This window comes from Triturus cristatus, chromosome 8 (genome assembly GCF_964204655.1).
Source record: "Triturus cristatus chromosome 8, aTriCri1.1, whole genome shotgun sequence".
Classification (NCBI taxonomy): Eukaryota; Metazoa; Chordata; class Amphibia; order Caudata; family Salamandridae; genus Triturus; species Triturus cristatus.
In genome coordinates this window covers 1,113,622,037-1,113,647,301 of record NC_140591.1, presented here as the reverse complement: position 1 = coordinate 1,113,647,301, position 25,265 = coordinate 1,113,622,037, and the positions used below count along the sequence as shown (strand labels likewise).

General features: G+C 39.7%; 1 protein-coding gene across 2 annotated transcripts in view; it reads right to left on the bottom strand.

Moving 5' to 3' along the window:
- Nucleotides 1-421: 421 nt before the first annotated feature.
- The window catches only part of LOC146805455 (granulocyte-macrophage colony-stimulating factor receptor subunit alpha-like), a 409,263-nt gene continuing 384,419 nt past the window's right edge, over nt 422-25,265 (bottom strand). For both annotated transcript variants that reach the window (XM_085622687.1, XM_085622685.1), the window contains one exon: nt 422-885. In XM_085622687.1, coding sequence (XP_085478813.1) covers nt 796-885 — 90 coding nt within the window. In that variant the 3' untranslated portion in view covers nt 422-795. The remainder of the gene's footprint in view (nt 886-25,265) is intronic.

Below are 25,265 nucleotides of genomic sequence, written 5' to 3'. Positions count from 1 at the left end.
TCCTTCGCTGTCTAGACTTTCAAGCTCTAGAAGTCAATTCTCTCATGAATAAGGAGTACTGACAATAATCCCCGATTTAAGAAGCCATTAAAGACCTGGCTGTTCCACTCATTGCAAGCACAAGATGCAGACTATGATATATAAAACCCGGTAAATATGTGAGTGAAGCTGTGCCTGTTCCCTCACACATTTCAGACTTTGCAACACCCCAAGCCGCATGTTTTAAAAAGTCATGCACAATAGACAGCATCTCCCATAGGCCTTACCACTTCCAACGAAGTATACAAAAAATTGATGGATGGAATACTTGAATTAATCTCAGCCACTGGTAGTTACTCTGGGTCACCTTTTGTGTGTTTGACGTACCACATCCACTAACTTTCCAACTAAACACATCCCATAGGAAGAACTGATTAACACTGGAGTGCTTTGTGGTCTCATCAGGAGTATGAATTGCTATACAAATGCTCCACTACAATGACATTGGCCAACAATAAGAAGTAAACAAAGTCTGTAATGATGCTGAAATTGACACATAGTTTGATTGAATTTTGAACTAGAAACCTGAATGCACTTCAAGATTCAACGCTGTGTATCATGTCAGAGTCTTTTCAAGATGGTGTTCTCACAGGCATTACCACAGCCTTCTTCTCAAGTAAAAGTAGCTTTGCTTAAAGGAACTTGATGAGAAATAAGCTTTCTGGTGCAGGAAGTTCAGTACAATAGTTGCTACTGGAAAACTGTGAAACAGAACGCCTTCTTTCAGATGATGCCTGCAGGTTAATTTCTGTTTGCCTAACTGAGGGATACTTTTTCAAATTCAACTTTAGTGATGTCTTCATTTTCATCTGCTCCATAGTATTCAAAGATGTCCTTCTGGCTTACCTGAAATATAAAAAAAAAACGACCTTAATTTGGGCAAATAATCAATGTTATCTTTATGGTCACAGGAATTCTCAAGGAATTTACAGTTTATTGAAGCACTGTTTCGACCTAAAACTACTGTTTAGTTATTATATTGTTTAATAAGTTATATAAATTATAAAACTGGTAAACAAAATAAAAAGTTTGGTCAGTTTTAAGGGCAAATTGTCTAATTGTGCATATAATTCAAAGTTGGATACCTTTTTGAATTTCTGCTTTGTCAATGTTATCAAAACAAAGACACACAAATGATGAATGGAATTCAGAACAAATCAAACATTCATCCCCAGTCAAAAGATCTGAGTTAAATCTGTTGTTATTTTGCTCACCCTGCCACCCCAAATTAGAACCAGCCTTATGCAAATCAGTCTTGACCCTGCTCCTCATGGGAACCGTCCAGTCCGAACTGCCAAGCTAGGTCCTCCCTGGACCAGAAACAAGCATCCTGGGACTGGTTCAAGGGTATCACCCCTCATCAGCCATGCTAGCTCGAATTCAGTGGTACAGTAAGCCCGGAACCCAGTCTGGGCATACCCGGCGCTCTTAGGGTGACAAAGCAAAAGACACACAAATGATGGAGGGAATGCACAAAAAATCAAACATTCACCCCTAGTCAAGAGATCTGGGTTAAATCCATTGTTCTTTTGCTCACTGTGCCACCCCAGATTAGACCCAGCCATATGCAAATCAGTCTTGACCCAGCTCCTCATGGGAACAGTTCAGCCTGAACTGCCAAGCTAGGTCCTCCCTGGACGAGAAACAAGCATCGGGGTATCACCCCATGTCAGCCAGGCTAGCTTGAACCCAGTGGCATGGTGAGCCCGGGAGCCACGTCTGGGCATACCCGGCGCATTTAGTATGAGAAAGCAAAAGACACACAAATGTGTGTCTTTTGCTTGTCAATGTTATCAGCATAACTTCCTTTTCAGCTAGCATCCGCCTTGCTGAAGACTGTGTGGTATTGATATTGTCTTTTAGCCTCTGAATCTAATAGGGTAGAACATTACAAGAAAGATAAAAGCATGTAGAGAGGATTTGCGTAGATTTCCTATTTTGGGAATTACACAAAGACATTCAATGAGTATGTCTCAAAAATCTGCATTTACTCACATATTTCTGTCCTTTCACTTCTCCACTGTACCTAAATTTACAGATTGTCTGTTGGAGTAAGCATGAAGGAAATGCACTTTTGCAAATTTGATTATTTTCTTAATTTCTCATTGCACAAAACATTTTTCCATTTAGAGAAAAGTCTTTTCCTATTCCCTTTGAAAATATGGGGCGGTTTGGAGTACTTTTTGATATAATTTGCATACCTCCTCCAAAGCTTTTCTGGATTGTACTTAGGTGAGCAAATGCGTAGGAAAAGTTATGGGGAATGTTTTTGAATACCTGCTACTTTTTGGGTTATCCCAATATTCTCGGTAGCCACTTCTCTGGGAACAGCCACCACCCCCACCCCTCTACTGGATTTAGCAATGCAGGAATTCCACCAACATAGAAAATGTCATCTCTAGTGCAATGAGAGGTAACAATATTATGCAGATGTTGTTTATGTGAATCATTGTTTGGGATTTATTAGCTCAAATTCACGTTCTGCAATCTCAACCTACCCTGACAACAGTAAACTGCCTTGTGAATTAGGTTAGGTCCTGATTCACAAAACATGTTGCAAGCATGAGTGTAAGTTAAAGTTGCAAAAAAAAAAATTTATGAGAGGAAGCTCCAAATCCTATAATACAGAATCAGAACGTGGACATTTCTGATTGCCAGATCGATTTACTATTGCAGAAAAAAACAAGTTACTTACCAGAAACTACAGTTATCCAGTATTGGTATCTTTCATAGATTCACATGCCTGAATCATTCCCCGTCGTCGTAGTGGGAGTCCCACTGTACATAAATAACAAATTAGTAAATAGTACTTTTCCATAGGCAATTATGGTAGCAACCATATAATCTATAGCCTATTAGTCTCCTTTTACAAAAAGGACCAAACTGAAAACTCAGCCAATCAGCACCCAGCACCCTCTAGAACCTTCCCAAGAGAGGCTGAGTCCCACATCACTCATGACATGGTCAGTGACATCACTGATGACATCATCCAGTGAGTATGTGTTTCTGTACAGTTTTAATATGTTTAATATATATAGGGAAAGGTCTGTTGAAGAATGAGTGGGTGTACAAGTGTATGAATGGATGATTTTCTAGGTGCGTAACTGACTCTATAAGTGAGTCATTAAATGTATCTTACTGCAGACTAGTGACTAAACTGTGTGAATGTCTGTATGTGTCTGTGTGTTGGTGTATAAGTGGCTGCATGGTTTTGTGAATAGCTATATGAGTGTCTATATGGGTTATTGATTGGTTGTCTGAGTATCTGTATGGGTGCCTGAGTGTTTGTGTGGGTAGGGTGTGTGTGACTCTATGCATAGATGTGTGAGTGGGTGATTCTATGGGTGCATGGTTTTAAGAGTGCATCTGTGATGGACTGTATGGTTGGGTGAGTGTATGTATGGGTGTGTTAGGGATTGAATGTATATCTCAGTGGTACATATGTGACTAACTACATATGTGAAAGGCAGTATATATGTGTGTAAGAGTATATAAGTGGGTATATGTAGGAGTGTGTGATTGTGAGAGTGGCTGTATGGATGAGTGTGTATTTGTATCAATGATTGTATAAGAGCGTAAGAATGTGGTACTATTTTTATGAGTAAGTGAACTTGAGTGTGTTTAACTGTATAGGTGAGTAAATTGGACTGTGTTTAATTATTTGCACGACTGACTAGGTGTGTCAGTACCTCAATGGATGATTGGCGGTGTGTGAGTGTCTATATAGGTGTATAAATGCATATGATAGTCTTGTACGGAGTGACTGTAAGTATGAGTGACTGTACAGGTGAGTGAGTGGAGGTGTATGTATTCCTAAGAGTTAATGAGTGGGTATGTAGTTATTGGTATTGGAGTATCTATGGTTTTCAAAATGGCCGTCTGAAATTTTGAGTCAGTGTATCAAAGGTTATATTAGGGTGTGAGAGGATGCACTAATTTATCACATGGATGACATCATCAGTGATGTCATTTGAGATGTCATCAGTGATGTCATCAGTGATGTCACTGACCATGTCATGAGTGATGTAATATGTGACGTCATCAGCAGTGCATTGCGGGGGCGCGAGTTATAGTTAGCTGAACTAACTATAAAAGGGGAATTTCTAGGGTTTTGTATGAGGGAAATGTCCAGCTAACTATAATGCCCCTGAAACCTATGGTTTTTTCAGTGAATTTCTAAGGTTTTTTAAATGCCAATTCCTAACTATAACGCCCCTGAAACCTTTGGTTTTTTCAGTGAATTTCAAAGGTTTTTTAAATGCCAATTCCTAACTATAACGTGCATGAAACCTATGGTTTTTTCAGTGAATTTCAAAGGTTTTTTAAATGCTAATTCCTATCTATAACTTATCTCTAAAGATATCATGTTTAATGATTTTGATTGGATTTCTATATTTTTCCAATTCAGTGTGTCAATTTCATTAATTATGTTTTTTTTTAAATACTTTTTTATAACCATTTTTTAAACTTATTTTTTCAATTAATTCTTTTAAAAATTAAAAAATATTATTTGAATTGAATGGGTTTTTCAAACATATTTTTTATATTTTTCAAAATCTTATGTTCAAAACTTTATTTTATATATTTTTTTTCCATGTTTTTGGATCCGTGCACCCAACGCGAGAGGATCCATGCACCAAACGCGATAGGATGCGCGCACCCTGCGCGCATTTCGCCGTTTAAAAAAAGAAAAAAAAAGGGGGCCCCAGGGGGTCCTTCTGGGACCCCCTAAGCACCTCTAGAGGGTCAGAGTATTTCCACTCTGCCCCCTTTATATGTTTTACACACTTATTCCCCTTGCTTCTTCAGCCTCGCTTCTACCGAGGCAGAAAATGTCCGCCAACAGTTCCTGGTTTCGAATATAGACAGACACTTGACAGCCAATTAGCATTCAGCACGCGATCGGGAGGGTGCACGCTCGGTTCGGGGAGGGTGCGCTTACGGTGCGGGTAGGGTGCGCGGATCCTCCCCGGCCATAGATATATATGTACTTTTAACTCTAATTTTCTCAGGAACTACTGAACGGATTGACACCATTTATGCAAAAGGCACGAGTCTGAACTGAGGACTACCTCTTTGCCAAATTTGGTGTAATTCCATTCAGCGGTTCGGGCTGTAGCTGCGACAACAGTTCCTATGGGAAATTGCATGGGGAATACGCGTTTTGGGACCCCCCTTTTTTCTCGGCCCCCGCTTGACGAATCACCAAGAAACTTTCACGGTAGGAGCGGAGCAGAGCTGGCCAAAAGTTTGGAGAATTTCGCGAAGATTCGTCAACCGGCGCCAGACTTATTGGGAATAGAATGTTGCGGATTTCCTATGGAAAATAGGTCCTAACTATAACTATCTACTGGCAACCGCCGCTAGATAATATATATATATATATATATATATATATATATATATATATATATATATATATATATATATAATATATATATATATATTTTTTTATTATCTACTGGCGGTTGCCAGTAGATAGTTATAGTTAGGACCTATTTTCCATATGAAATCCGCAACATTCTATTGGGAATTTCTTTGGCGCCGATTGACGAATCTTCGCGAAATTCTCCAAACTTTTGGCCAGCTCCGCTCCGCTCCTACCCTGAAACTTTTGTGGTGATTCGTCAAGCGGGGGCCGAGAAAAAAGGGGGGTCCCAAAACACGTTTTCCCCATGCAATTTCCCATAGGATCTGTTGTCGCAGCTACAGCCCGAACCGCTGAACGGAATGACACCAAATTTGGCAAAGAGGTAGTCCTCAGTTCGGACTCGTGCCTTTTGCATATTTGGTGGGAATTTGTTCAGTAGTTCCTGAGAAATTTAGGGTAAAAAAGTTAGTGATATCTATGGCCGTGGAGGATCCGCGGACCCTACCCGCACCGTACGTGAACCCTCCCCGAACCGAGCGCGCACCCTCCCGATCGCGCGCTGAATGCTAATTGGCTGTCGAGCGTCTCTCTACATTCGAAACCAGGAACTGTTGGCGGCCATTTTCTGCCTCGGTAGAAGCGAGGCTGAAGAAGCAAGGGGAATAAGTGCGTAAAACATATAAAGAGGTCAGAGTGGAAATACTCTGACCCTCTAGAGGTGCTTAGGGGGTCCCAGAAGGTCACCCTGGGGCCCCCCTTTAAAAAAAAAAAAAGCGGCGAAATGCGTGCACGGTGCGCGCATCCTATCGCGTTGGATGCACGGATTCTCTTGCGGTGGGTGCGCGGATCCACTGCAACGTTTTTTGAAAAACGACAAGAAATCATTGGTTGTATAACAACTTTCTACACTGAAAGGTAGGGTGTATATTTTTGTTTTTTAAAGGTATGATTGTTATTGGTTAACAAAAACAGATTGTAAGGAACATTATATATGATAAGCTGATATGTTGAAAAGTCAAGCACCCTTCGTGTCTTGTGTAGGAACATTGTGTGCTGAACTTGTGACCTGTGAGCTCAGTGCAGTGTTCCATGACCTGTTTCTATGGTAACAGGCAGAAGGCAGATTGGGGGAAGGGTTGAAATGTATTTCAGTTGGAAAGGCTTGAAATGTTTAACCAATAGAAATGTGTGTTTGCTTTTGAGTTTATGTGCGAAGGATTGTGATTTGATGTTTACATGTATATGTGTGGAAAATTAAAGGGAAACTTTTCCATTCTTTGCTTTTGCTGAGAGGTGCACAGTGCAGAGATTATGTAAAAGAAAATATGGTGAGTGATTGATATACTCCTTAATCTACAAAAGAACTTGAAAGATGAGTTATTTAATTGTGAGGGGATGTATGTGGACTATTTTGATTTTAATCAGACTAATGTATTTTTCCTGCTAAAGTTTAGGGAGTACTTTTTTTCTCTACAATGTGTGTGCATGTAGAAACCATTCTGTGATTGGCATTTGTGTTTTTCATGTGTTTGTAGAGAGATAACTGTGCAGTTTTTATATTTTGGTAGAATTAGAAACCAGTCATTGTTTATGAATTTGTGAAATGAGTTATGTTATGTTTCTATACTAAAATGTAGTAATACTTCTAGATGAAGAAATGTGTTTTCATATAGTGCAAGGGATAGTGTTGTTTGTCTAGAATCACACAGTGAGTCTGTGTGCATTTGGGAACCACTGTGAGAGAAGCATTTGGTAATATTGTGTATTTGCTGACAGATAAGTGTTTTAAAACCAGTCAGGTTGTCAAGTTTTAGTAGCATTAGAAGCCAGTCTTTGCTTATGTGTTGATTAAATGAGTCAGGCATTGACACTAAAGTGCAGTCGTGAAATATGTAGATTGTGTGCAGTTCCCTTATCACTTCCAGTGTAGTGAATCAGTTTTGGTAAACTCCTAGGAATACTGGTGCTTGTCTAGAATCACACTGTGAGTCTTTGTGCATTTGGGAACCACTGTGAGAGAAGCGTTTGGTAACATCGTGTATTTGCTGAGAGAAAACTGTTTTAAAACTTGTCATGTTGTCAAGTTTTAGTAGCATTAGAAGCCAGTCTTTGCTTATGTGTTGATTAAATGAGTCAGGCATTGACACTAAAGAGCAGTCGTGAAATATGTAGATTGTGTGCAGTTCCCTTATCACTTCCAGTGTTGTGAATGAGTTTTGGTAAACCCCTAGGGATACTGGTGCTTGTCTAGAATCACACTGTGAGTCTTTGTGCATTTGGGAACCACTGTGAAAGAAGCGTTTGGTAACATTGTGTATTTGCTGACAGAAATTTTTTTAAAACTTGTCATGTTGTCAAGTTTTAGTAGCATTAGAAGCCAGTCATTGCTTATGCGTTGATTATGTGTTGATTAAATGAGTCAGGCATTGACACTAAAGAGCAGTCGTGAAATATGTAGATTGTGTGCAGTTCCCTTATCACTTCCAGTGTAGTGAATGAGTTTTGGTAAACTCCTAGGAATACTGGTGCTTGTCTAGAATCACACTGTGAGTCTTTGTGCATTTGGGAACCACTGTGAAAGAAGCGTTTGGTAACATTGTGTATTTGGTGACAGAAAACTGTTTTAAAACTTGTCATGTTGTCAAGTTTTAGTAGCATTAGAAGCCAGTCATTGCTTATGCGTTGATTAAATGAGTCAGGCATTGACACTAAAGTGCAGTCGTGAAATATGTAGATTGTGTGCAGTTCCCTTACCACTTCCACTGTAGTGAATGAGTTTTGGTAAGCTGCTAGGGATAGTGTTGTTTGTCTAGAATCACACTGTGAGTCTGTGTGTATTTGGGAACCACTGTGAGAGAAGTGTTTGGTAACATTGTGTATTTGCTGACAGATAAGTGTTGTAAAACATGTCATGTTGTCAAGTTTTAGTAGCATTAGAAGACAGTTATGGCTTATGCTTTCATTTTATGAGTCAGGCATTGACAGTAAATTGCAGTTGTGAAATATGTAGATTGTGTGCAGTTCCCTTACCACTTGCACTGTAGTGAATGAGTTTTGGTAAGCTCATAGGGATAGTGGTGCTTGTCTAGAATCATACTGTGAGTTAGTGTGTATTTGGGATCACTGTGAGAGAATCATTTGGTAACATCATGTATTTGCTGACAGATAACTGTTTTAAAATCTGTCATGTTGAGAAGTTTTAGTAGCATTAGAATCCAGTCTTTGCTTATATGTTGATTAAATGAGTCATGCTTTGACACTGATGTGCTGTACTTAAATATGTATGTGTGCAGTACCATTAACTCTTCCAGACTAGTGAATGAGTTTTGGTAAACTCCTAGGATAGTGTTGCTTGTCTAAAATCACACTGTGAGTCTGTGTGCATTTGGGTAAGGATTGTGAGAGAAGCATTTGGTAATATTGTGTATTTGCTGACAGATAAGTGTTTTAAAACCAGTCAGGTTGTCAAGTTTTAGTAGCATTAGAAGCCAGTCTTTGCTTATGTGTTGATTAAATGAGTCAGGCATTGACACAAAAGTGCAGTCATGAAATATGAAGATTGTGTGCAGTTCGCTTACCGTTTCCACAGTAGTGAATGATTTTTGTTAAACTCCTAGGTATAGTGGTTGTTGTCTAGAATTACACTGTGAGTCTGTGTGCATTTGAGAACCACTGTGAGAGAAGCATTTGGTAACATCGTGTATTTGCTGACAGATAACTAATTTAAAACCTCTCATGTTGTCAAGTTTTAGTAGCATTAGAAGCTAGTCTTTGCTTATGCATTGATAAAATGAGTCAGGATTTGACACTAAGTTGCAGTACCATGTACTATTCTGTTCACTGTGGCAGAACTGAAAATTTAAAGGTTTTACCTAAGCACTGTCCTAGAAGTAGTCTGATTAGTTAGTCAGTTTCTAAGTACCAAATAGATTGCTTCAAATAAAAGTGTTCTGACATACTATACACTTGTCTTTTACACCTTCAATTCCCTAGTCAGTATCCATACACTTCCAGGAAACATCCTGTCATTTCCTTTGCAGTCCTCTAGAGACCCATTCAACAGCATGTACTAATCCATTGACTGTGCCAAAACTCAAACACTTATAAATTCACCTAGACACTCTCTTTCCAGTACTCTAATGATTCAGTCACTGCCTAAGTATTCATCCACTGAGCCAGTTCTTAGCACATGGACTACGTCAAACCCATATCCACTATGCATGCAGTCCTCTAACCACCTACACACTTGTCTTTCACACCTTCAATTCCCCAGTCAGTATCCGTTCACTTGCAGCAAACACCCTGTCACTGCCGTTGCACTCCTCTAGTGACCCATTCAGCATCATGTACTAATCCATTCACAGCGCCAAATCCTAATAAATTCACCCAGGCACTCTCCTTGTAGTACTCTAATCATTCAGTCAGTACCCAAGTACTCATCCAGTGACCCAGGCCTTAGTATATGGACTGTTTCAAACCCTTATCCTCTATGTATGCAGTCCTCTAACCACCTACACAATTGTATTTCACACCTTCAATTCCCTTGTCAGTATCCATACACTTCCAGGAAATACCCTGTGACTCTCTTTGCAGTCCTCTAGTGACCCATTCAGCACCATGTACTAATCCATTCACTGTGATAAAACCCAAACACTTATAAATTCACCAAGATACTATCTTTGCAGTACTCTAATCATTCAGTCAGTGCCTAAGTATTCATACACTGAGCCAGGCCTTAGCACATGGACTGCTTCAAACCCCTATGCACTATACATGCAGTCTTCTAACCACCTAGACACTTGTCTTTCACACTTTCAATTTCCTAGTCAGTATCCATACAGTCCAGCACTTGTCGCTGCCTTTGCACTCCTCTAGTGACCCATTCAGTACCAAGTACTAATCTATTCTCTGTGCGAAAAGCCTAGCACTTATAAATTCACCTAGGCACTCTCCTTGCTGTACGATAATCATTCAGTCAGTACCCAAGTAGTCATGCAGTGAGCCAGGCCTTAGCACATGGACTGCTTTAAATGCCTATGCAGTATGGATGCAGTCCTCTAATCACCTACACAGTTGTGTTTCACACCTTCGATTCCCTAGTTATAATTCATACTCTTCTAGCAAACACCCTGTGAGTCACCAAGTGTGTCTCCTTATACTACTGTAATCATTTAGTCAGTTAGCATGTAGTGTTTTAGTGAGGTAGGCTTTAGGGCATGAACTGCTTCAAAGTAGTATGCACTATGCATGTGGTGTTTTAATGATCGTCACACTTGTGGTTCAGGGCTATAGTTTCATAGTCAGTTTTTATATAATATGTGTTTGTACAGTAATGGAATAGTATACATTTGAAAGTTATTAATATACATTTATTTGTAATTCTTTTTTACAGATACAGAACAGGAGTGTTTCTCATCTGTTTGCACTCTTCTCGTGCAAGATTGTTTGGATGAAGGGTCCTTAGGTGTTTCATCATACTTGCTGTGCCGCACGAGTATTTTTTGTTAGGATCTCCTCGTAACAGAACTCTTTGGCAAATCTTGCGAGTGACGAAGGTGGCATTGGTCTTTGTTTGCTCCTTGGAAAAAGTAAAAAATGTCCTCACCACTGAAGAAAAACATTGTTTGTGTGGTGCCTTCTGCAAAACATTTTCTTCAGATTCGGTAAATATTTTAAAGCGGCAACATTTACAGTGGCGGGGTTATGGTCGGTGGTAGGTTGGCGAAAATATCCAAAGCATCTAAAAATATGGTACTTCCTGACATCTCAAGTACCAGTGTTCGCCCCTCCATGATGGACGCTAGTACACACGTCACCTTCCCATCTGATATTAATGACATAGGCTCCCAACTAGAACGCATCGTCCGATCCTTAATTTCCCCATTATTGGTAAGGATCGAAACTGTTGTAGCAAAAGTTGACAAATTGGAACAATCTATTTTGGATAATTTTTGCTCGCTAAATAATGTTGTTAAGCTGTCTACTAGGGATATATCTAAATTTAATTGCACTCATAGAGCAAACTCTACCTCCACTGTTCCATCTTCATCTGGCACACCCCCCGCCCCTGTCCCAACTACCACAGGTATCGGTTTAGGTATAGATTCATCTATACCACTTCCAAATTCTCATCAACCACCAGGGCGGGAGGGAGTGCTACATAACAAACAGCCCCTGAGGCGGGAGGGTTGGCTAAGTAAAGCATCCCTGGGCACTAACATCATGAATCCAATGAGCCAGAGCACGACTGTTGATATAGCCCTCCCAGGTAACGTACCCAGGTCGCCCTCGACCCAAATACACTTACCACCGGAATCTTTTCCCTATGTTGTGGTATTAACGGGTGTCCCTGAACTCCCCACTAATAAAAATGAATCCTTTGAGCAACTAAAAAATAAAGTAAGTCATTGGCTCAACACCCATAGACCAATCCCGAATCAACTGAATGGTCGGATTCTTTTCGCTAGAAGAGTACAATGGGTAGGTTCCCAATCTAAAAACATCCAGGGAGATTGCATTATTGTCAATTTCAAAGATCCACGCCTCTCTAGGTTCATTACTGAATACACATCTCACGGACCTAGATCGGGAATAGAGGCCCACAACCTAAACTATTTTTATACCCCAGGTTTTTGTTATTGACAATCCCATAGTATGACAACTGTCTTTCCTCCCAAGACACTGAGGGCAAACGATAGTATATCCATGGATGCCCAGGCTGTCTCCTCCCTGGACCCGTTAGAATCGCATATAATACCCAGCGCCCTATCGTCGTCTTCACCTAGGCTGAGAGAGAGGGCAAATGTACTTAGCCAGACTACTGTGCACCATACCATACGGCCTAGTAACCATTCTGGCACTCTCTTGTCTTGGAACCTGGCTGGTATTAAGAATAAATTTGATTCACCTGAATGGGTTAGCTTTGTTAATAACTATGATGTCTGCCTACTACAGGAAACATGGTCCTCTGAGGCTCGGTTTATGCCGGGATATTTGAATTTCTATGTCCCAGCAACTAAAGGCCTGAAAGGCCGTCCATCTGGTGGACTAATTATTTGGGCCCGCCAGGATTTATTCTCGAGCGCTGTCGCGATCGACTCGGGGTCCCTGGATATCCAATTAGTGAGACTAATTTCCGATCACGAGGGCTCTTTGGATATCTACAACATATATCTTCGGGGTACAAAGGGGAAAAAGTCAAGGGAGCTGGACATTCTAACCACCCTCATAGAAACTAAATCGTGTAATAGGGACCTGATCGTAGCCGGGGACTTCAACGTTACATTCGAACCCCTTCTAGACTCGGACTCTGAATGGGGCTTTGACCCCGATGAGGACCGACATTGGGGCATCCCAGCACTTTCGCTACCCCCTATTAAAAGGTGGTCAACGGTAGCAGTACAGGTAAACGCACTTTGCCTTGAAAGCGGCCTAAGGGCACTGAACGGAAGAACAAAGGGAGATACGCTGGGAGCATCCACCTTTGATAATGGCCGCTCAGCAAGTAGGATTGATTATGTCCTCTGTTGTTTAAGGCTGTGGTGCCATCCTATAGATATGGTGGTGGAGCCAAGACTAGAGAGTGACCACAACCCCATTTGTGTTTCCCACAGCTGGTGGGGCAAACCCCGCTCGCTGACCAAGGAACCAACACTGGCTCCCTTGGCGTGCGTTCCAACAAATGACATGCTGAGGTTAAAATGGACCTTAGTAAAGACTAACGCCCCAGTAATGGCTCGCATTAATACCAATCTCTGCACAATCAATGCGAATCTCGAGGAAACTTTGAAAATTAAAGATCATAATGAGCAAGTAATCAGAATACATGAGTCATTTTTCGAGGGTCTACGTGCCTTCTTCTTCAAGCAATCAAGAAAGGGTAGTAAGCCACCGTGTAAGCAACCAAGGTGGTACGATAAACAATGCAAAAATGCAAGAGGCATTTTAGCTCAAGCCCTCTCCAGTGGGAATAAACCACTCATTCAATCAGCTAGATCTGCCTATAAGAAATGCTTAGCCCAAGCTAAAAGAAAATGGGACGAATCGTTCTGGCTTGATTTGAAGGAGGCTTGCCATGCCCGGGACACCAGACTGTTCTGGAATGTGATAAAGTGGGGCAGAGGGGGCTTGCCTGAAAATCCCTCAAACCATGTCACCCAAGAAGATTGGCTGGGGTATTTCAAACCCCAATATGCATGTGACCCTTCTTATAGAAACTCGGGCACAACCCCATATGTCTTTTACTCGTTTGGGCCCTTTAGCTCTAAGGACGTTTTAGCCGCCTTGTCATGTGTAGCCGCAGGGCGGGCTCCAGGCTTGGATGGTGTTCCATCCGATCTTTTTCTTGATAACAAAGCTCCCTGGAGCAAGTACATCGCCCTAATTGCGAACGCTGTGGCTGAAGGTGCCCCAGTGCCTAAATCCTGGGGGGGGTGCTATATATAAAAAGGGTGATAAAACTCTCCCAGGAAATTACAGGCCCATCAGCCTAATTGACACAATTCAAAAAGTCATCGGGAGGATGGTACTGAACGAGGTACTCATTTGGATCGAAGATAACCAGATCCTCTCTAGCCTCCAAGCGGGTTTTCGCAAATTTACCAGCACTGTGGACCAGGTGTTTCGATTTAAGCAATTGCTCTGGAAGGTTGTTGAACTAGGTAAAGGCAGTCTCTACGTCACTTTTGTGGATCTAAGAGCTGCCTTTGACCTTGTCCCCCGAGAGCAACTCTGGAGGGTCCTCGAAAAGCTCGGTCTCCCCTTGGAGCTTTTGACCTTAATTAGGAGGCTCCATGAGCCTAACTTCGCAAAAATACAATGGGGTGGCCCGGGGGAAACAACCCCCGAGTTTCTGATTGAGCGAGGTGTGCGACAAGGTTGTGCCATGGCCCCAACACTCTTTTCTTTGTATATTAACGGAGTAGTCGATTATATGCTTCAAGCTAACACCGACGCTCCCAAGTTGGCAGGAGCTCTTATACCAATATTAATGTTTGCCGACGACACTCTTATAGTGTCTAAAACCCCGTGCGGCATGCAAAGGGCTCTGTCAATTTTCGAAAAACTTTTGCAAAGACCATGGCCTGGAGGTCAATGTGTCAAAGACCAAACTTATGACATTTAATCCACACCCAAGTTACAGAGCTGGTAAGCTCATAATGAACGGCCAAATTCTGGAGGAGGTAACAAACTTCACCTACTTGGGCATTCACGTGTCCCAAAACAACCGGTGGAACAGACATTTGGAACTGTCCACGTTGAAACTCACCCAGATCACGGGAACGCTGGTCAAAGAGCACAAAAAATCCCTCACCAAACCTGTTACACCAGTGTTACAAGTATATGAGGCAAAGGCCCTAAACTCAGTCCTGTATGGGGCAGAGCTCTGGGGTCTTGACGCATTAACATCCCTAACAGCCGTCGAAAACAAATTTTTTCGCTGCATTATTGGCTTGCCACAAAGTACGCCAATGGTCCCATTGCGCTATGATCTAGGCAGAAAGACCATTAAGGACTTGGCCAACCTCCGTCCGGTTTTATACTGGAGGAGACTATGGACTACACCGGAGCTCCGTTCTTACGCAATGGGTATCATGGACATAATTCAGGTTGATAAGTTTCACAAGATTGGGTGGCTTAGGAACCTTCGCGAATCCTTAAAAGCTCTGGGGCTGGAAGGCCTATGGAATGACCCAGCTGTCGCTGAGTTTCCTGCTAAAAAGCTATTGAAAACACTATACTGGGAACGGGCAAACCACAGGGTGTGGGGTGATTCTACTTCCCCCACGATGACCAGCCGTTTCTTAGAGGCAAAGGTTACACCTTTCTTAGAACCTTATTGGGATCTGATCACCTCACCAAGTGATAGGAAACTCTATTTTCAACTTAGAGCAGGTTCCCTACCACTTAGGGCCCTAACTTGCGGGTGGTTTGGTGCAAGTACATGTACCTGCCCTGTTTGTGGTGCCAAAGAAGAAACTATTGCCCACTTTTTGTTCGTTTGCCCTGTATACGCTACTCCTAGACGACATTGGCTTTCCCCTTTATGTAAATTATTGGGCACAAGGAGCTCTGTTGTAGCTATCAGAATCCTACACACAAGCACTTTACCAGTCCATTCAATTGTCCTAGCCAAATACTTGGGGTGGGCATGGTCTCTCAGACGTAAAGCCCTTCGGTGCACTGAAAAGGCATATAGGTAGGGCCCTAAAATCCGCCATTATCTGCTAGATATCCTTGTTTTACTTACCGTTTTTATTACTGATGTGTATTGTACTTCATCTTGTCTGCTCCAATGTTTAATTCTTCTCTTATCTACAAATTTTACTTACTTATTTATTGGAAGATTTTATATTATCTAGTGATTGTGATATTTTATAACTCTGTATCTGTTTGTGTCTTGTATGAATTATTTTTTAATTCGAATAAAGACTATGATGATGATGTAAGTTAAACTTATAATATTTTGTTGGCTGTATGCATTTTATATATCTGTGATTTGTTTCTTGTGGTATTTTGTTGAGAATACCATGTTGTTTTTTTTTTAACAATCTTTCTTATTTTCCAGGTCTGTCGTCGACATCCATTGTCCCCACAGTAGTGTTCCGCCTTGTTGTTTTTTATTATTGTTGTTACATTTTGTTTATTAGTTTATTGTTCATATATATGTTAATAAAAAAATAAAGTTTGAAAATAGTTTTTTGTTTATATATTTATTATTATAAAAAATAAAGTTTGAAAAAAAAATTAATAACGTTTTTGGTTGTTCTCTTAACTGCTGTATGACTCTTTCTTGTTCTTATTACTGTTATTTGATGGAGTCCACCATGGTGTTACATTTTGGGGGACTTATTGCTGGAATACTGGTGATATCTGCAGTTTGCACTAACTTCTGAATATTGTGTTAGATTTATCTCAACTTTACTTCCGTTAAAGTGCTGATAATGAAATGGAGAGTAGCCGTGCAAAAAGACACGAGGTGCACCTTTCCGATTTATTCTAAATACTAAAATCCTGTATTGAATTGCACTGAGGTATTGACTGCAGTTACAGTGTACACACAAAATCTATTAAGAAATCTCATTGTATTTATATTGATTGAGAATAGTGCGTCAGGTGCTGGATCTTGATGAGATACACTGCTCAGTTCGTATACTGTTCTGCACACGAAAAAAATCCCATCTCAACTTTCACACCAATTGCAATGCGAAACAAATTCCGGCGATAAGACACGTTAGCACCAGGGATTTTACACCTGCTTTCTGCTGGTGTTAAGCAGGACAACTACCTGCACCATGAAAGGGAACACAGTCAAGAGCCACACCAGAACGCCCACAGGTACCATAGAGTCAATGAGCATGATACAGGGATACCCATGAGGGACAGAAGACTCATCTCAACAACTCCAGGACCGCCAATGCCCCCCAAACCCACATCTTAGTAAGTGTGTCCCTGTGGTCATTGTCTTAGCATGATAGGCACGAGCCCTGCAACATCACAGTGTGCTGTCACCTCAGTGTTGGCAGTGAGCCTGGATGTGTAGCTACGCACGCATCCTCCTGCATGCACAACTGGCGTGTGCTGGTCTGGGGTTCATAGGTCAGTGCAGGGGTGTGCCTATCCGGCAAGGGGAACGGGGTGTCTCGGACATGTCCGTGTACAGGAAGTGCGGTAAGTGTGTCTCTGTGTTCTGGTGTGGCCTGCTACAAGAGCCGCAGCAGTTGATGTTGTAAACTGGCATGCACCACCTCCAAACGGCACTGTGATGTTGTAGTTGGAATGTAGCAGGACATGCGCAAATAGGCATTACAATGGTGTGCTGTACGAGTGCACGAGATACAACAGCGCACCGTACAAAAGTGTGGGGGCTCGTGGGAGGGAGGTGCAGCCGTTTGGCAACATAACACACAGTGAACTCGACCATGTGCCACATGCTGGGCATCTCATCCATGATGACCACGGTCGCAGACATCCCACAACACCAACGACTGGCCTTTGTACACATCCTGTATGAATGCAGCGTGGTTTTCACTTCTATGCTCATTCAGTGGTGTGATGTTGGTGGGTTGTGTGACTTGTGCTGCTTGTTGATGTGTTTCATTTTGGCCATTGTTAGTCTATATGTGTGTTGTACTTAATTGTGCATGTGTGCATTCTGCCCATCTCCCCCCCTCCCCCCACTCCCTGCTTCTTCCTCTTCCTACTGCTGTTGTGTCTATAATTTTGTTGCTGCACAAATAAATACATGTAAAGAATAAATTAGAATAGTTCCTTGATTCTTTTAGGCTTCAAAACTTCTCTGTTGGTTTCTTTTTAATTTTCCATATGAACCGTTTTTTAAATATTGAACAACACATAGAAGTCAGAAGTGCAACGTATTCTATCAACACACTTTCTAGAACATTCTACAACACGTGCAGGTTAAAAGTTCATCAATTTTTTAAAACTTAACGATATTTTTTTGTAACATTTTCTTGAATATTTAACGACACATGCAGGTTAAAAGTTGACGATTGTTTTAAGTTCGAACAGTGCCTTTCAAATGCAAGTAGCAGGTGTGGTTGATCTGAGCAAATTTTATCCTTTGATATGTACTCCACGTTGAAACTGCTTTTTCTTAACCAATCACAAAGATGCTTTTCCACAAAACTAATGTGCACCCTACTTTTAAAAAAGAATGGTTTTCATGATATCTTCAGAGATAAGTTATAGATAGGAATTAGCATTTAAAAAACCTTTGAAATTCACTGAAAAAACCATAGGTTTCAGGGGCGTTATAGTTAGGAATTGGCATTTAAAAAACCTTAGAAATTCACTGAAAAAACCAAAGGTTTCAGGGGCGTTATAGTTAGCTGGACATTTCCCTCGTACAAAACCCTAGAAATTCCCCTATTATAGTTAGTTCAGCTAACTATAACTCGCGCCCCCGCCATGCACTGCTGATGATGTCACATATTACATCACTCATGACATGGTCAGTGACATCACTGATGACATCACTGATGTCATGAGTGATGTCATTTGAGATGTCATCACTGATGACATCATCCATGTGATAAATTAGTGCATCTTCTCACACCCTAATATAACCTTTGATACACCGACTCAAAATTTCAGACGGCCATTTTGAAAATCATAGATACTCCAATACCAATAACTACATACCCACTCATTAACTCTTAGGTCTACATACACCTCCACTCACTCACCTGTACAGTCACTCATACTTACAGTCACTCCGTACAAGACTATCATATGCATTTATACACCTAGATAGACACTCATACACCGCCAATCATCCATTGAGGTACTGACACACCTAGTCAGTCGTGCAAGTAATTAAACACAGTCCAATTTACTCACCTATGCAGTTAAACACACTCAAGTTCACTTACTCATAAAAATAATACCACATTCTTACGCTCTAATAGAATCATTGATACAAGCACACACTCATCCATACAGCCACTCTCACAATCACACACTCTCACATATACCCACTTATATACTCTTACACACATATATACTGCCTTTCACATATGTAGTTAGTCACACATGTACCACTGAGATATACATTCAATCCCTAACACACCCATACATACACTCACCCAATCATACAGTCCATCACAGATGCACTCTTAAAACCATGCACCCATAGAATCACCCACTCACACATCTATGCATAGAGTCACACACACCCTACCCACACAAACACTCAGGCACCCATACAGATACTCAGACAACCAATCAATAACCCATATAGACACTCATATAGCTATTCACAAAATCATGCAGCCACTTATACACCTACACACAAACACATATAGACATTCACACAGTTTAGTCACTAGTCTGCAGTAAGATACATTTGATGACTCACTTAAAGAGTCAGTTACGCACCTACAAAATCATCCATTCACACACTTGTACACCCACTCATTCTTCAACAGACCTTTCCCTATATATATTAAACATATTAAAACTGTACAGAAACACGTACCTACTGGATGATGTAATCAGTGATGTCATCAGTGATGTCATTTGAGATGTCATCAGTGATGTCATCAGTGATGTCACTGACCATGTCATGAGTGATGTAATATGTGACGTCATCAGCAGTGCATTGCGGGGGCGCGAGTTATAGTTAGCTGAACTAACTATAACAGGGGAGTTTCTAGGGTTTTGTACGAGGGAAATGTCCAGCTAACTATAACGCCCCTGAAACCTTTGGTTTTTTCAGTGAATATATATATATATTCACTGAAAAAACCATAGGTTTCAGGGGCGTTATAGTTAGCTGGACATTTCCCTCATACAAAACCATTGAAATTCCTCCGTTATAGTTAGTTCAGCTAACTATAACTCGCTCGCCCGCAATCCACTGCTGATGAAGTCACATATTACATCACTCATGACATGGTCAGTGGCATCACTCATGACATCAGTGATGACATCTCATATGACATCACTGATGACATCACTGATGACTTCATCCAGTGAATGTGTTTTTTTCTGAATATTAAATAAGTTTTATATATGTATATCTGAAGCACGATGGAAGAATAAATGAGTATATAAGTGTCAAAATTTATTGTTCTTTATGAAAAATCGATTGTATAACTGACTGATTAAGTATATCTTAGTGAATACATGGGTTAGTGAGTAATGTTTATATATATAATATATAAATATCTGTATCAGTCTCTCACTTTGTGTATAGGTGGCTGCATGTGTTTATTGAGTAGCTACATGTGTGTCTATATGGGTTATTGTTTTTTGCAAGTATCAGTATAAGTGTCTGTATGGTTCAGTGGAGGGTATTACTTAGTGCATACATGCATGAATGAGTGAGTCACTATTTCTATGTGTTGAAGACTGTATGTGTGCAGGACTGTATGGGTGGATGAGTGTGTGTATGGGTGTGTTAGTGAGTGAATGACTTTTTCAATAGTATCTATATTAGTAACAACATATAGTTGAAACTATTATATGTGAGTATTGGTGTATATAAGTGAGTATATGTGAGAGTTAGAGATTGGAAGAGGTCCTGTATGAATACGTATGTGTTTCTATAAGTGATTTCTTAAAATAGTAAGTATGTGTAAGTTTCTGTAGAAGTAAGTGTGGTGGTGTGTGTATAACTGTATATGCAAGTAAATGGTTGTTTGATTCTTTATTAGCATGAGTGACTGTGTGTGAGTAACTCTATGGATGAGTGGTGGTGTGTAACAGGATGTATAGGTGTATGAGTACATATGATGAGTGAGTACATATATGAGTGACTATATAGGACTGTTGGTGAATGAGTGCATGTGTATGTACATCTTTGAATTACTGAATTGGTTGTTGTAACTGGTTTTGGTATGTCCATTCTTTTGAAGATTTTAGTTTCTATTTTTGTATGTGTGTATCAAAGGTTATATTAGGGTAAGAGGAGGTCTGCCACTCTACCACAAGGATGATGTCATCAGTGATGTCATTTGAGATGTCATCAGTGATGTCATGAGTGATGTCACTGACCATGTCATGAGTGATGTAATATGTGACGTCATCAGCAGTAGATTGAGGGCGCGTGAGTTATAGTTAGCTAAACTAGCTATAACGGGGGAATTTCAATGGTTTTGTACGAGGGAAATGTCCAGCTAACTATAATGCCCCTAAAACCTATGTTTTTTTCAGTGAATTTCTAAGGTTTTTTAAATGCTAATTCCTAACTATAATGTGCCTGAAACCTATGGTTTTTAAGTGAATTTCAAAAGGTTTTTTAAATGGTAATTCCTATCTCTAACTTATCTATAACCTATGGTTTTTTACTGATTTTCATAGGATTTCTAAATCTTTATTTTTCAGTGTATCAATTGCTTTATTTATGTTTTTATACTGTTTCTCTTCGTTTTTTAAAGTTCTTTTTTTTAACATATTTTTTGTGAAAATTACATGTTTTTAATGACTTAAAAAAAAATATTTGTAAACATTTTTTAACTCTATTTTTTAATTAGTTGTAATTTTTTTTAAAACTATATGGTTAATCTTTTTTTATTATTTTTTTTTTCAATTATTTTTTGGAGTCGCGCACCCAATTCGTACCTTTCTCGATCCCTGCGCGGAACCTAGTCGCCATTTTACAATTGTTGTGTGGATCCGCGTAGGGTGTGTGTTGGGTGCGTATTTTCCTGCGCGATTGCTATGCGACTGGTACGCGCGAAACGTCATATACGTGATCGACGCGGTAGGTGCAAAATTTTTTAATGTCGAAAAAGATATATATATGTATTCAATATAAATATTAAGGCAAGACATTATCTGACCTAACCATGAATATAATATACTTTTAATGAACCTATATTAGTTTTTAATACGATTTCGCGAAGTCGTGCTGGGTGCGTGCTGCCTATGCGCAGGGTGCGTGGACCCCATGTGACCTGAAAAAAAGAGATTTGATTGGTTCATTACATTTCCCATTGTAACTATTGAAGGATCCCCCTCCATTTCCATCATTCTTTTTTGAGCTTCTTTGGAGGAACATCTCACACCTCAGAAGAATTTTTTGGGAGAGATTTCCACAGCTGCTATTCATTTCAATCTGAAGAAAATGGCTTCTGGACAGCAGCCACCATCTGATTCAGAACATTCTTCAGATGATGGGTTTCTTCTTGAACCTCCACGCCCTGAACGATACACTTCAGTGGTTTGGAATTTTTTTTCCTTTCCTGAAGGACAAACTAAAACTAATGCAACTAAAGTCACTTGCAAAATTTGCCAGAGGGTCCTGTCGAGAGGTGATCCAACCAAAAAGTACTCTTGCGGGACCGCAAGTATGATGAAGCACCTCAGGACTCTCCACCCCGTCAACCTGGCAAGGGAAGAGTGCAGAAGACTGCGTCACAACCCTCTGCCAGCAGTGGCAAGTACATCTGCGGCATCGCCATCTGTCGGTCACCCGGACATACGTCCCGAATTCAGACAACTTAAAATCAGTTGCATTAAATGCAACAAACTGCTCTGCTATGGAGAGCAGTCCATTGACCTTATCTGCGGAGCGCAGAAAAACCACCAGTGTTTAACTTTTGTTTATTTTTTTTCCTACAGTTCACTATTTTGTTCATCCTGTTCCCTTTTTTTGTTTAAAAAAAGCACAAAATCGTTGAAAAAAGCATAAAACAAAAAAGAAGAAAAAAAAAGTTCTTGTCAGAACTAACATCTCTGTTTAAAAAAGACCTATATTTGTATGTTAGTGTGTGAAAGTTTAGATGAATGTATGTGTAGTGCATAATTGACTGAACGAATGCATTAGTAGTGTATGGTGAATGAATAAGTGCAGAACTATGAGGAAGTGCTGCAGCATCACACAGTAAGCTCTTTAACTACAGTGTGCTGTGGTACTTCCGAAGCACCGGGATGCAACATATGTACATAAATATGTTGCACGTCTATGCTTCTCTCTGCACGGCTGCTTAAACTGCAGCCATGTGGTGACACAGGCACTCTTGCACCATGGTGCAAGGATATCTGTGCCATGTGGAGTTTGTTTTTGTGCAGGAAGACACACCTTCTTGCACAAGAACAATCAGTAAAGGCATTTTTCTCCTTCAATGTATGCTGGACATTGTAGCATATATTGAAAGATAAAAAATTAGGAGAAATGAAAACAATTCTCCTTGTTGTGCCTTGCTACACCAATTGGAGGATGGTGCAGCATTCACACACATGTCCAGATTTATGATTTTTGATAAATCTGGAAATGTGTCTTGTTCTATGAGTATTCTGTGCAATCACACACAGCAACACTTATAGAACGTCCTTTCAAAGCAAAGTGGTGTGTATGATGAGGTCGTATTTACATGGAGAAGAAAAGGTACACAGAGTGTCTTTTCCTCTCTTTGTAAATATGAAGGAGTGTCTGGCGCCATAACTATGTTACAAAAAGTGACATATTTCTGTTTGGAAAATTGCTTGCGAATGATAGGAGGTAAGCACAGAGTTTTGTCTGCAAAGATGCTGAAAGAAGAATGAATGAAATCATTGCGATCCTTCAATAGGTGCAATGGAAAATATTAAGAACCACTCAAATCTGTTTTTTTGCAGGTCACATGATATCCTATGACAGGGAGATTCCAAAACTACATCGATATAAACAGGGTGTTTTGAAAAACGTATTCAAACTTTGTAGCTTCTTGCAGATCTGCCCATTGTGCATATTAATACTTAATTAAACTTACCTTCACAGTAATAGAAATAAAAATGGTATACATTTTTTTCGGATGTTTTTGTAATGTACATTGGGGTAAATTGCCTATTTTAGAATTAGGATCTGTGAAATAAAAGAAAAAATAGTTATAACATGTAATAATACATTTTTAACAACACAGCATAATTTAAACAAAGTCATTTGTTTGCCTTTTTTGCTGTTCTCAGAATATATTGAATTTCACTAGAAATAGTGATTTCAAGCGTACTCATCACATAACAGCGGGCAAAAAAAAACAATCAAAAAGATTGTTTAAAAAACAACAACATTCTATTCTCAGTAAAATACCAGAAAATACAAATCACACATATATAAAATGCTTACTGCTAACAAAATTTTATAACTTCAATTTATAAAACTGTAAATGTTGTTGCTTTAAAATATTCACCAAGTCAATGAGTAAGAAAAAGTCCATAATTCAAACACACACCTTTCCTTGAGGCTAAATGGTATTTTTGCAGTTTTTTTATGTAAATTGTCCAATGGTAATCCTAATAAATTATAATAATAAATTCATCAGAGACTGAATTATCTTCCTAAAACTTTGGCTTTAAAAATATTAGGTAGGAATTTTGTAATTCCCTAGGCAAACGTTGTTTGAAAACCAACTGGGCATCATTACAAAGTGTCCAGCCTTTGTCACATTTTAGATAGGCAGTGTAATGTCCAGATGTTGTGGAAGGACCATCATGGAAAATTTTTGCAATTGCTACAAAAGTCCTTCCTGATATTGATAGTTGTTTTGCTACAAATTGCTTTATTAAAGTGTCCAATTTTCTTCCATCAGCTGTACAACGTTGCATTATTAAAATTATATATTGTCCATATTTGTTTTTAAATAATGTGGATAACATTTCTGATTTACATTGGCTACACTCCATGTTTTGATTTGCAGCTTCAACTAATTTATTGAAAGACACTGATTTACAGTACGGTAATGTTAAATATAGAAATCTTTCAGTGTCTACATTAGTGCTAGATGTATACATACAATTTTCACAATGATGTTCCCATTTGTAACAAAGGCCAAAAATATTTTCTATTTCTACACCTTCGTTTTCAAAAACGGTAAGCATATACATTAAAAATTCCTGAGCATCTTGTTGGATATTTTGCGTAAATTGGGTAGAACCAGAACATACATCCAAAAGATTCCGAACATCTGAAACAGTTTGTATTTTACTTGTATCTGTTCTCAATTTTTCATAAACAGAATGCAACAAGGAACAAAATCTTTTTTCCCGATTCTGCATAATTTGTTGTTGCAACCCTTCAAGATAAAAAACAACATTGACCACTACATTAGTATAGCAGTTGACACCTGAACTATTTTCAAACTGATAACCAACAATCTCTTCAACAGTGTCCTTTTTCTTTTTGCTTGCAATGACAACATTATCTTGTTCTTTTCCCTTCTCTACACCTTCAGTACAGATATTCTCATACCTTCTTTTTTGACCAACCACACGCTTTTCAAATACAGGCTATTGACCTAAATTGGGAGCATACACCCTTCTTAACCTATTATACTCTTTTACACAGTTTGCATCTGCAGTAACCTTTGTGTCATCAAAATCAATCAAAAACAAACCAGATAATGTTCTGACT